Source organism: Thunnus thynnus, chromosome 18, assembly GCF_963924715.1.
Source record: "Thunnus thynnus chromosome 18, fThuThy2.1, whole genome shotgun sequence".
Taxonomy (NCBI): Eukaryota; Metazoa; Chordata; class Actinopteri; order Scombriformes; family Scombridae; genus Thunnus; species Thunnus thynnus.
Genome location: NC_089534.1, coordinates 18,890,852 through 18,904,880, shown reverse-complemented (window position 1 = coordinate 18,904,880; position 14,029 = coordinate 18,890,852). Strand labels below are relative to the sequence as shown.

The window sequence follows — 14,029 nt, the reverse complement described above, 5'->3', positions numbered from 1 at the left end:
CAACTTCACTGAACCTAAAAGTCCCTGACTGTTTACTAGTTTTTCATTCACTCAGTCATTTGTGAATTCTTGTCCTTTTTAGTGTTGCTCTAGACTCCATCGGGGAATCTATTCAGTTGTTTAGGCTTCTTTTTCTTTGTAGCCATGGCAAAGTTCTGTAAAATACAGGGTTTAAGGGCTTTTTTAATGGACACTGCCAGTATTGTAACGAAGACACTCTTTCTCACTCTCAAACTGTCCTCCCTCTCCACTCCACTTTTCATTGCCCATCCTCTCTCTACCCCTTTATTCCCGCTCTTTATTCTATCACTATCCTGTTCTGCTCACTGGATTTTACTCACCCAAGGTCAGGTCTCTGTATTTTGGTAGCAGAATAGTGACTTTATTTTCTCCATGCTTGTTCGATTGCAGTCGTGCACAATGTTGCAGTGGGAGGGGGCGGGGGGTGGGACATGACAACAACCCTGACGCAACTTTGAGTATCTCTGGTTTTCCTGCTGTTTTTAATCTGCTCTCCTTCCCTTTTTTTGTGTGCGTTATTGTTAATAATTGCTATGTACTGTGCAGTTGATGATGAGAGAAAAAGAAATATATAAATAAAAACAGGATGATAGAGAAAGAAAAATTGAGGAATGAGAGGGATGTGGTCCTCCAGTGAAGACCTTGGTGAGAAGGACTGCTTGTGAAGAGCCGGCTGCCTGCCAGTTCAAATCAAATAGACGTTGATATTTGATGACTGTCATTGTCTTCCAGAGCATTTAATGGCAGGGCAGTGCCATTCACTGTATGCCTCGAGGGCGTACCTCACTTCTTTCATATCAGTGTCTTGCTTCTAAATAAACTGAACAAATAATAGAAGATAAGTCGATTTTTCTCCTTTTGAACACAAGGAATTAATTCCGGCTCCGTATTTATCGCCTAATTTTTAATTGATTCAGTTACCTTGGCTCGTTATTCTTATATCTGCGTAACAGATATTTTTATGTGTTTTTAATATAAGGGTGTGCAGATGTCAGATGTGTGTGATCAAGATGTATTCAAAAAATACATTAGCTACCCTAGCTTTAATTCAAAAACGTCACTCTCACTTCTACTGTCACTGGCACATACAGTATGTTTGAAACCCTTTTTTACACTTCAACCCACACACCTCTTGATGTTCTGTCCTTTTTTTCACTTTTGTAACATCACAAAAAATGTAAATCCAGCTTAGTGTTTTTTTAAAAAATGGAAAGTGAATCAGATTCTCAGGGAGTCTTTATATAAAGATATGGGCGGTACTAATAATTGCACATTTAGATACTTTAACGTGAGTAATACAGCACGTTTTGAGGCAACATTATTTGTATATCATATTTTATTAGGGCTGTAATTACTGATTGTTTTCATTATTGATTAGTCTAACCTTTTTCATGAGTAATTGATCAAACATTTGGGGCAGAAAATGGTGAAAATCACAATTCCCTAATTCAAACAGCTTGAACATGTCAACTCTTGAAGAGATTCAGAAGAGAAGCTTGCCTTTTTGCTTAAAAAGGAACTTAAATGATTATTCAATCATCAAACTTATTGGTGATTACTTTTCTGTCAAACGATGAATTAATTGAGCGATTCATCACATTGTTTCAGCTCTGTGTTTCAGGGCTAATTTAAAGTGCTTTACATAAGACATCAAGACTAAAACTACAGAATAAATGATGTGAAATGAAAATAATGTCAGTGTAAAATAACAAGAAAAACTAAAGAAAATACATCAGCATAAGAACTGATTGTGCAGATCTAAAAACAATCAATCACAATCAATAGAAAACATATATGTCTTCAGATTTTATGTTAAAGGAATCAAGATAAGTGTCGAGGTAACTCTCAGATCTTCTGGAAGTTTGTACAAATCAGTCTTAACATAGTAGTTAAAAGTAGCTTCCCCGAATGTGGCCTTAATTCAGTAAGTCAGTCCGCAGACCAGTGCACCTAATTCTGTGACCAAATTGGGAATTTCAGCTTTATTGTCACTGCAAACGTCTTTATTATACTTGATTTTTACTGGGAGAGGGTCATAAATTTTATAAGCTGTGATAACAGAAACTAAAGGTGTGTCTGTAGAACACCTCACCTGTCAATATCTGGTCAAATTTGGTCTTTTTCATGTAGATAATCATCTTAACATCACACAATAGCCCATAAATTTTGTTACATCAAAAGCTATTAACATTTGTGACTCCATCTAAATACTATTGAGGAACTGTTTGGTAACAGCTATATGTCAGTGGTTCCCAAACCTTTTTGTCCGATGTACTCCCACAGCCTTATCGCATGAGCTTCATTGACACCTCCCATCATATTCATTTAAATTGATTTTAAATTTAATACTATATACTATCTTTTACTTTTTACTACAACTACTTGGAGTCCTTTGCACTCTGTATCTTACTGGTTATTGGGAATCACTGATGTATGTGATGAAGTATGATTTTAAAAAATTACTTTCAGAAGCAATATAGCTGAAATTTATAACAGGGTCACACAATGTGGTGTATCACTGGAGGCCATCACCGGAGTATTACCCTCAGTTGCTGAGGGCTCGGTGTGCTGCCACCAACATGTGGATCCTCTGTTGGCCAGGTGCAGGTAGTGCAGCCTCCCTGAGTTTCGGAGTGGTTCATTTTTGGGCCTCAACGGAGCTCGAGAGGGGTTGAGGGTGGGGGGTCCAGTGGGGTCCTGGATCACGAAAGGTGGGGCCTCAAACTCAAAAGATGTTTCCCCAGGAAGAGCAGCCGAGGCAGGGGGAGGTTGTGAGAACGACCCCGCAGAACAAACCATCGCTGGCCCAAGGCAGTCACACTTTAAGGGAATAGATCATTAGGTGTAATTAGGGTGTTCACATTGTCACGTACCCCCCCGACTGCCCAAGAATGAATAAAATCACCAGATACACCCCCCACTCACTCACTCACACACACTCACACACACACACACACACACAGCAGCTCCCCAGTTAGTGAAAACACTTTGATGTCAGAAGAGTCGTCCAGAACTTGCCAGCATAAAGGCAGTGTTTTAAGCTTTCTCTCTTTTCTCCCCGTCTCTCTCGACCCCTCTATCCCTGCCTCCCTCTTTTCTTCTGTCCCTGCACACAAGGCTGTAAGACACACATGGTTGAATGAACGACAACCTTTCCCCTCCTCCCCTCTCCTCTCTCCCCCCACCACCACCCTTCTCTCCCCCCTTCGTCTCTTTTTCAGCCTTCCCACCCCGCATTTCTTTGAGGCCTGGTCAATTCTCCGGGCCAAACAAAAAAAGCATCAAATGTTTTCTGCTGCTGGGTAATGAGGGAGTGGACCTCATCAGGGCCCAATAGTCAGCTATCCTTGGCTTTTGTTGCAGCTCAATGGCACCGCGCTCTTTGAAAAACTCAAAAGCAACTTTTTGAGGAGTAAAGGATAGAGAAAGATATGGCGTGAAGGGAGCGGGTGCTGAGGGGAGTAGAGGCCGCCACTGGAAAAAAAAAGCCACTCTGTTTTTATGCTAAACGGCTGTCCAGAGAGAGCAGCGGACAGCTCGGACAATGACATGATTGGAGCTACATGTGTTTGGATGACTTTCTTCAAAAGAGAGTCTGATTCTCATGTCTGTCATCTCGCTCTTGTGTCTCTCCCTCCCCTCTTGTGTCTGTGAGTTGGTGAATGCACCAGCGCAAGTAGTGAAACTTTTAATTTGCAGTGGCACTGCTTTTCTGTGAGTCAGCTTCACTTATGACTAGTTTTTACACAAAATACTGGCACAAAATTATTGGTACAAATACCTAATATTATGCCACTACTCATGGGGTAAATAAAATGTGAGCTGCAACTAATAACTTTATTCTCTTTTTTTGTAATTAATTGGTAAGTTTAAAATAGTAAAAGTGTCCTCTACAATTTCCTAGAGCACAAGGCAAAGTCTTCAAATTGCTTGTTTTGTCCTGACCAACAGCCCCAAAACTCAAAGATCTTCAGTTTATTTTCACATAAAACAAAGCAAAGTGGCAAATTCTCATATTTTAGAAAATGAAACCAATACTCAAATTGCTGGACTTGACTTCAACATTATTATAATCACTTCTGAGCACTTCTGAGAGATAGAAAACGTCTTCTTGGAGATACAGAAGTACAAATGTCAAAGCAAACACATGTGCAGTGGAAGGAAAGAGAGGCTGTCTCATATTGAAGAGCTTTGTAATATTAATAGAAATATCTTAAGGTAAGTAATAGTGACATATAGAGAGGTACATTTTCATTAGAGTTAAATTTGCTTATTTTTCCTGGTTAATCCATAAATCTTTCACCCAGAGCTCAAGGTGACGTCTTCAGATAGTTTGTGTTGTCTGACCAACAGTCCAAAAGCCAAAGATTTCCAAGTATGCAATGATATAAAACAGAAAAAAGCAGCAAATCCTCATATTTGAAAAGATTTATCCCACAAATGTTTTATCAAAATTATCATCCATTAATTTCAGTGATTTCAACTAATGATCCCAGCGCTACACCAGAAGAAAACAGTGTTGCTAGTAGGTGTTCACGCTCTGCCGAGTGCATCAAAGTCAGTTGATGTGATTGTTATTCTGCACTTGACATACAGAATAAGCTAAAAAGACAGCTGGAGATAAGACTGTAAGTTGTAAAGTAGGGTGACTAGGATAGGAGTCTGTGAGAGGAGCACGGTGGTGGTGGTGGTGGAGGGAGGAAGACAAAGACCACAATGTGTAGGCGTATGAAATCTTGGAGGAGTGAGAACTTGACAATCCCCTCAAGATGGATAATCAAGTAATGACCCGCAAGGCCTCAGCCTCATCTGATTATAAATAACCAATGGAATCATCATCACTGATTGTGTTTCCATTCCTCCATCTCTCCTCTCTCTTATTTGTACCTTGCTTCTCCGTCAAGAAAACGCTCAGCGCGACTCATCAGCCGCCTTTACTGTAGGTAGAGATGTTTCATAAAGGGAGGGAGTAGACGATGGCAGGAGAAAAGACAAACTGAGATTCTAATGATGTGGCGGCGATAGTGACAAGTTTTTTTTCCTTTTTTTTTTCCCATTTTGGAGGGACTATTTACCCGTTGGTGGGGTCACAGTAGGTTGATGAAATGACACCTCCCTTTTGTGCGTGGGGGAGGGCGAGTTTGTCAGGTTGTTATTAAGCCTGATTCAGCCAATTGGCTCAGAGTGGGAACCCCGTTTGTGTGAGCGGACACGGAGATAAAAAGTTGACAGCGGAGAAGAATAGAGTATTTCCGTCCCCTTGCTTTGTGATGATTACTAATTATCCTGCAGCCTAAGGAGGCCAGTGGCAGAAATTCACTGATTTCATAATTTACTGGAGCTGTCTTTGAATACTCAGTCAGCCGGCGATGGCTCGGATGGGATGATATGCAATTCCTTTCTTTTCTTTGATAGAATGGCAGAGATGATGATTATAGTTTGTGCTGTACTCCCTGACATGAATCCTGTTGACGTTTTACACTATCTGCAAAAGTTTGAACTCTGCATTATAAGTTCACCCCTGCTGTAACACACTTGAATAGCTGCAAGAACAATAGATCAAGCTGCCCTGTTGTTGAATTTGTTCACTCATTCCTTATGTGCTCTTTGTCCGTTTTATTATTTATAGAGGAAAGGAAGCTGTGACACAAAGCTCTCATCCTCCACCTTTCACATGAGAAATGAGTGGCAAAGTAAAGCAAAAACGTTGGTGCATACCATAGCATGTCAAATGCTAAAAATCAAAAATAATATATAATCTAGAAATACAAGAATTCAGTTTACAGTACCAAAAACAAAGAAGCCTTAGCACAGACTCACAAGACAACAATCTAATCTGTTACATCATTTGGTGTCCAATCTGGTCCATTTTCAGTATTTCTTTCTCATATTTTCATTATTTTTCTGAATATAGTACAGTAGCTTCTAATGTGCCCTAAAACCATTAATATGAATAAAAAAATACATTGAGTTTTTGAAAATATGAAATAAGATTTGAAATGAGAAAATATTCTTAAAAAAAGTTATTATTTAAAACTTTAATCATTAGAAAAAAATAAATCACATTTTACTAAATATCATATTTTGTAAAATAAATTGCAGTTAATTATTATTTTCATTATCGATTAATCTACAGAATATTTTCTCGATTAATTGGTCTAGAAAATGTCAAAAAAAAAACAGTCCAAACCCCAAAAATGTTCAGTTTAGCATCACTCAAGACAAAGAAGCATCAAACCCTCACACGTGAGAAGCTGAACCAGGAGAAAGTTTGTAATTTATGTTTTAAAAATGACTTTAATGATTCATTTTTGTCAATCAACTAAATGATGAATTGATTCATCTTTCCAGCTCTAAAGTAAAGTAGAGAAATCCACAGATCAACAACAACTTGTATACTGAATTTTAGTTTAATTATAAACAAAATCTTTTCCACCGCATTAAAAAGTACAGAATTTAGAAAACAAACATTTCCTTACATCATTGCTCTTAAACAAGGACAGGCCTACTTTGTTGTACTACGTTTGACCTTTGACAGACCTTTCAGTTATGCAACTATATGTGTGTATTTATATGTTTTGTTTGTGTGCACATGTGTACAGGAGTATTGCCAGACCATCTGCTTAGACTCTGGGATTGACTACAGGAGGCTGGACAAGGCTGCAGCAGGGAAACTCTACTACCTGTAAGACACAAACACACACACACACGCACACCACACACATATACACTAATATTGGTCCCATTTGCTCCTCTGTTTACAGTCTAACTCAGCACAGAGGTTTTGCAGAAGTGTAGTAAAGAGTAGACATTAACCTCCATCCACAAAGTACACACACGCTCACACATACACATACATTCACATACACACACACAGGAAATGTTTGTGCACATCAGCTAGTTTGATTTTTTTTTTTTTTTTTTTTTTAAAGGACAGAAAGAGAAGGCAAACAGATGGATACATGGGGAGAAGCAGACTGGGAGATTTATAAAGACCTACATTACCTTGAGAGATACATGAAAAGAATGAAAGAGGAATCAATAGAATATGAGAAAATGGTAGAGCTTTAAAAGCTAGTTTTCTATTTTCCTCATTACATATACGCTGTTGTGAACATACACACGCAGACAAACACAGCATGAATGACAATGCTGTTGCTCATCGCTGTATTGGAGCTTTCAAGTGCTTTCGTCTTTTCACTGTATGTAAATAGAGTGCATCACACCCTTTTACCCGGTGTTAAAACACAAACACACATATGGACACAAAACGCACACACCTTACAATCTCATTTTGACGTGCATTCACAGGCTAATGCTTGTGTTTAGAGCCTAACATCCTGTTTTTTTACTGATGGAGTGAAAAGCTAAGTACCCCCCCTCCCGTGCACTCCTTGCTGCCACCGTTTGATGTGGCCACTTCAGCATTATTAATTTCATATCCTATTATTTCTTCTCCGTGTCGTTGCCTGTGTGTGTGCATGCGTGTGTGTGTGTGTGTGTGTCGTGCAGTACAGGGCAACCTGGTGCGGAGGCCTTCTTGGATGCACTGTTTGAGGACCTGGCTATAAGACAAAAGTCTGGTAAGGAAGTTAAAGGAGAACCTTTGGAGGCATTTGTCCCCAGTAAATAATTTTCTCTTTATCATACAACATGTTAAGTGATTGTAATCCAATGGCTGTAATAAAACAGGAATAAAAAGTTGTGAGCTTTTATTAAATGGTCTGTAGGGGTTAGCAGATATGTTAAGCCACCTAGATCCTGACACATTTCATGGTGTGATAAATTTAGATGACAGTATCACATGTATGACATTTGCTATGTGAAATAGCACCTGTGCTCTTCGTCCCTGTATTTAAATGTTTTATTTCTTATAAGTTTGTTTTTTTTTTAATCATGTTAGCGAAGGTGGTCTTTATTTAAGCCCACCACCGCTCTAAAACACCATGGAAAACCCTGGTATGGTGTCATGTTTCATAAAAATTTCCAAAAAGAAATGGATCCTCTCCACAAAACTGCCAGACAGACTTATCATATCATCTAAAACCAACTCACCATTCATGTTTAGAGTTGGTGTAAGTTCTCATATCCTGTCAGGTTGATGTCATAACATGAATAATTATTATAACAGGCTGCCAGCAAGACCTGAAATATAATATCTGAAATTATGTTATCTATATAAGTAGAGTGTATTATTATTATTATTTTTATTTTTATAAACATACATAAGGCCTCAAATGTTGTGAAAACTTGCAGTTGCATTTTAAATGCAGTATTAGATGTTTTCAGAATGTTGCAGTTTTGCTGTATTTGCAGTTTTTTTGTGCTTTGCTTTTACATTTTCTGCTGTGTAAGTGTAAACATCAGAATATTAAAAGGAGGCGGAGGTAGATATTTGTGGTCTATGATTAACTAAAGCATTGCAGGACATTCCTTCATGGATTTGTTTTTAATGCAGTGATTCAACTGTAAATGTAATGATACAAGATTGCACGATATGACTGAAGGTCATTTATACTGTGGTGTGTGTGTGTGTGTGTGTGTTTCCATAGTTACAGGTCCTCGGGTGCTCACTGTGCTGGGCAGGGATGTGACTCTGGAAAAGACCTGTGGCTCCATCGCAGACTGTACTTTTGACGAGCTGTGTAGCAGAGTGAGTGATTTTCCTTTGTCTCTTGGGTTTTGTTTTGTTTTGTTTTTTTCATTTTCTCTTCAAACCTCAGTTTAAAAAAAATACACAATAACACATATTCTTACTGATAATACTTGTGGTAATTACACAAAATCCACCCACCACTAATCAAAACTGCTCAAATTCAAAGCACTTCTTTTGCCTCTTTATTGCCTCTGTGTTCTGTTTTTTTCCTCCTCTGTGTACTTATTGTCCAAGCCTTTGCTCTCAAACTGAATCACCTTCCCCTCATCTCAGTCCCATTTTCTGCTCAATGTCAAAAAGCAAGTCTATTGATAATTTTGTGAATAGTTGTGCCCATTTTTCCTCAAATAAAGCTGTGTGGTACAATAATCTACTGTGTGTGTGTATGTGTGTGTTTAAAGTCTAAACCCTGATGGACAGCAGTGAGCTTTTGCAGGCATCTGAGCTTCAAGGCTTCTTCTTCTATCTGACATACAGTATGTTTTTGCGTTAATATTGAGAACAGTCATCCTGAATGGCAAAGAACCGAGGACAGGGACTAAAATCTAAAGAGACTAAATCAGTCTGAGCATTTTGCCCAAGGTGCCTTTATTATAGTGTGCACAGTGCATGTGTCTGTGTGTGTTTGCAAGGCAGCTGTGCACATGTGCTACACTTACTCAGATCTGACTTTGTTCCAGTATGTAACCTGGTCTGTTGTTTTCCAGCCTCTAGGTGCCAGCGACTACCTGGAGATGGCACAGCTCTTTGACACTGTATTCATCCGCCATGTTCCCTTGCTGACACTGACCCTGAAGGACCAGGCCCGACGCTTCACCACCCTCATAGACAACTTCTACAACTACAAGGTATCAGCTGATAAATCAGAGTTTGGCTTATTACTTGAAAATACAAACCATGTATACTAAGCGGCCACTTCATTAGATACACCTGTGCAATCTAATGCAGTCCAATACAACAGCTCTGCCATAAATTCTACATTTACGAAGCTTATGTATTTTCAGTTGTGGAGTGGACAAAGTGTTAGGAACACCATTCAATATAATGCACCCCAGTAGACCACCACCACCCACTATGACCTCAATAATAAACATAAAGTAGAATTATAACCTTTCTGACAATGTCAACAAAAACTGAAAATGTGTAAGCTTCATAAATGTAGAATTTATGGCAGAGCTGTTGTATTGGATTGCACAGATGTACCCAATGAAGTGGCTGGTGAGTGTATTATATCACTGATAACTTCATTTCAGAGGAAGTTTTATGCCTTTACCTTTTAATATCCTGTGGAAGTGAGATTACATGCTATAATCCAACCAGATATAATAGATCTGGTTAAAGATTAAATGCATACTGAATTAGAGATGACAGGAAACTACAGCTGCACTGCTCTCAGCATTTCAAACATTTTTGAGCAGGTTGGACTTCTTTTAATTCCTATGCATGTTATTGTGTCAATCAATTCTTAATTGTGTGTGAAGAGGAAATTTAGTTCGGTTAAAAAAAGTCAATATGCACTTAAATCATCTCGGGGATGCAAAAAAACACCTGGAATTGACGAGAAATAGAAGAACAGAAGTATGTCATCTTAAGGTTAACCACTCTCACTTACTATTGATCACAGGCAACAGACACTTAAATCATTAAAGGGGACCTATTATGCTCATTTCTAGCTCTAGATTTTTATTCTGGGGCTCCACTGGAGTAGTAAAAACTAAATTTTTGTCTTATACTGGCCCTTTATGCAGCCCCTTAGTTCAGCCTCTGTCTCTTAACAGGCAGTCTTACCTCCTGTCTTTAAGGCCCTCCTCGCGATAAGCCCACTCTGTTCTGATTGGCCAGCTTTCCGGAAGCCTGCAGAAGGGCAGCATGTATCAGAGTTGTGTTAAGTTACCGCCAATGAAAACCCAACATTTCCGGCTTTTGCCACTTCATATTTAACGCTTTTAAGTGACTAAATAGTGGGATACATTTATTGTGAAGAATTTACAGGAAATGAAACATATTCCTCACCAAATTAGCAGAGCTTTGTTAGAGGTAAAAAACCGGTCAACACAACAATATATGGAGATATTTGGAGCTATTTGTTCAGAGAATCAGTTAGAAATGATGCAGGGAGGAATAGTATAAGTAGAAACAGCCAGAGTGATGCTGATGTTTGTTTGATGAAGAGCTGCAGATGACCAGCACACCTCCAACAGGTAAAGTATTTATTTTACTTTGCCGTGCTGTGTAATAGAAAAACACTCACAGTTTGGGCGGCTGGACTCGAGTCACGGCTTGGTGTGACAACCCCCAAAACAATGGAAAAACACCATAATGTTAGCAGAGCGTGGAGCAGATGACCATATAAAGAAATTCATCACCAGCTGACGTCAGCTCAGGCTGAAAGTAGAAAAAACTGTTGGAAACTGAGTATTCAGAGCAGTCTGAAGCTGGTGTTCTTTGCTCACAGGGATTATTTCTACATACATTTAGCTCATTATTTGACACTTTGGCCATGTTTAATATCAACATTCGACCTTGTACCATCATATATATGACTGAAAATAAGAATAATACAGAAAGTGTCCTCCACAAACAAACCAAACATTCTGATCCCAGGTGAGAGTGGTGCTACTGGCAGCGGCTCCTTTAGACCGGCTGTTTGTCCACTCTGGAGGAGAAGATGAGAGGGACCGACAGCTGCTGGATGACCTGGGCCTCAGCGGGGTAAGATCACATCTGCTACAACCACAGATGAAAACAGCAGGAAAGCCATCATTGCTCATCACAAATGAGAGGAAGCTGTATGATCCCCAAAGTCTTTAAAAGACAGATACAGATATACACAGAGGAGTTGGTATTTGTCTTTATAGCGGGTAGAATTACAAAGTTATTGATGAAGTTCAAGGAGTTACAGTAACATTTTCAGGTCTCCTGAGCTGCGTATGGGAGCTTGTATTTGAAGTAAATAACAATGTAAAAATTTTAACATATATAAATATAGACATACAATTTTGAAGCTTGGAATTTATTGTCATCCAAATAAAGATCTTGATGAAATGTGTAGTGTAGTGTAGATGTATTTTATCATGATGTAAACATCATAATTGTAGAAGTTTCTACATTTTTTTTTATAAATATTTAATTTTATGAAACTGAAGTGTTTTATTTCATTGAAGTGTTGAAATGTGAGTGTGTGAGGGGAGTGCTTTTTTCTTCAGTTTTTTTCTTCAGATGTATCTTTTTAAATTTTAGTTTGTTTGTATTTTCTCTACATGTAGATCTACTTGCAGAGTTAGATTAGATTGGAGTGTATTAAGCTGCTAACCGCGGTGCTTGGTCCTCTCTTCAGGACACAGCAGAGCGCCTGACTCTGTTCACAGCCGAGGAGGAGATCTTTGCCTTCCAGAGGACCATCTCCAGACTGATGGAGATGCAAACAGAGTCATACTGGATGGAGGGAGATCGCAGCATCAGCAAGAAACACATGAACACCTAACACCACATTCCTGATAAGCATATACCTCTACACTGTACCTCACTAACTACTCACTACCCATGGCAGATAAATAAGGGAGTGATATAAAATATCAACTGTAAATTTATAACAATATAAACCTCAAACATACTGTTTGGAGGGATACTTGTACCATTTGACTTCTCTTCATCTAATGCATGTGTGTTTATACCTCTCTACTCTTTCAGCCCATTTGGCCTTCTTCTGGGAGGTGTAATCTCTCCCCCTTGTGGACTTTTATTTTATTTTAAAGAATAAGCTCTCAAGCATGTGTGAACCAGAAAGCAAACAGGTGCTCACTTCAAGGGGAGCGAAGGGGGGGAGGACCAAGTGTCTGTCACAGTAGTTGGCTACTGCCCTCTAGTGGGTGAATATGAAAAAGGTCAAATGTTCTCAAGCTGTTTCTATTTTTACGGAACAACATCAGCCTCTGTGCATTCTTGAATTTAACCTCAACTGTATTAAACCCGGCATAAATGTGGAATGTATGTGATATATTTATCCATGTAGCGTATGAATGAGACTGTGGTATGGGACGCTAGTATTCAAGGAAATGTTGAGGCATTTCTATTTATTTCTATGTTGAGCACAGTAGTGGGATTGTTGGCATTGTTTTTTTTCCAGGATTTGATTTGTAATCAACTAGAGTTGGTCTTAATCTTGATTTAGACTTGACAAAGATAGTTTGACTGCAGTTGCTTCTTGTTTAACACTTAACTTTATTATTATTCTAGAGGGGACTTTGTCAGGCAAAGGCATACACAAAAACTCAAATAATACATGACAAAAAAAAAAAAAAAAAAAAACCTCAAAGCCAAACAAAATTGTTTTAAATCAAACAATGTATTGAGCTTCATTGAATTGTGTAGTTTTGAATGCAGTTCATTATGCAGATAAATAAACACATCTATGCTGTAACATGTGTTATATATTGTAATTTGTCTTTGTGTGATTGTTACTCCAAATTTTGACATGAAGCCTCTTCCAAAACATTACTTTTTTTTTTTTTTAAATGTATCAATAGTTTAAATCTATTAACAACAAAATATGCAACTTCAGGTGCTCACACATATAGGATCGTAGATAATATTTAGTTTCTGGAAGACAGAAATGATTTTCTTGTTTTTCACATATATTTTAGTTATAATTGCAGAGCTGATAGAGATGTTTACAGTCTGTGGTGTTTAGGTTTGTGTGTGTGTGTGTGTGTGTGTGTGTGTGTGTGTGTGTTTGTTTGCTTGTCTTCATGAACGGGCCCTTGTGCAACACTATTATTACACTCAAAGGGGCCCTGTAGGGTGAAATTGGCTTACCTCAGTGCAGTATAAACTGGCCCATTGCCAGAGATACTGCAGTCAGGTGTTTAAGGAACAGTTGGCAAAAAAAGATATATTAGCCTCCTATTTTAAATGTGCTGGTGCATATCTGTATCCAGTTGGAAAAGCATGAAAGTCAGTGTTGTTAACGTTTCCAACAAAATACATAAAAACATTAGGCTCAGAAAAATAATAGTGTGTTCAATGGATAGACTTTCCTTGTTTTTCATCCACACAATATATTCTAAAATATACAGTATATCATATTAAAGAGCAGATAGAGATTTTTACCGTCTGTGGTGTTTTGAAGCTTCCTTCTTCATGCCTGTAGGTGGCAGCAGAGGGCAGCTACAAGGTTTGTTATTGCGTCCATCTAAGGATGAGGTCATCCTAGTGCACCACTCCATCCTGGACCAGCCCACCCTGACAAATACAGCCTGACCAGCGAGCAGCACCTACTGTATCTAAACCAAGACCATTATATCATTGTTTGTTCCAAGTGTCCAAGCTGCCAGTATCATGGAACAAGTACAA

General features: G+C 38.6%; 1 protein-coding gene across 1 annotated transcript in view; it reads left to right on the top strand.

Annotated features, from left to right (window-relative positions):
• The window catches only part of afg1lb (AFG1 like ATPase b), a 29,334-nt gene extending 16,237 nt beyond the window's left edge, over nucleotides 1-13,097 (top strand). The window contains exons 8-13 of the mRNA XM_067573369.1: nucleotides 6,624-6,706; nucleotides 7,534-7,604; nucleotides 8,574-8,674; nucleotides 9,385-9,525; nucleotides 11,282-11,389; nucleotides 12,015-13,097. Of these exons, the coding sequence (XP_067429470.1) occupies nucleotides 6,624-6,706; nucleotides 7,534-7,604; nucleotides 8,574-8,674; nucleotides 9,385-9,525; nucleotides 11,282-11,389; nucleotides 12,015-12,161 (651 nt within the window). The 3' untranslated portion in view covers nucleotides 12,162-13,097. The remainder of the gene's footprint in view (nucleotides 1-6,623; nucleotides 6,707-7,533; nucleotides 7,605-8,573; nucleotides 8,675-9,384; nucleotides 9,526-11,281; nucleotides 11,390-12,014) is intronic.
• The last annotated feature ends 932 nt before the right edge of the window (nucleotides 13,098-14,029 follow it).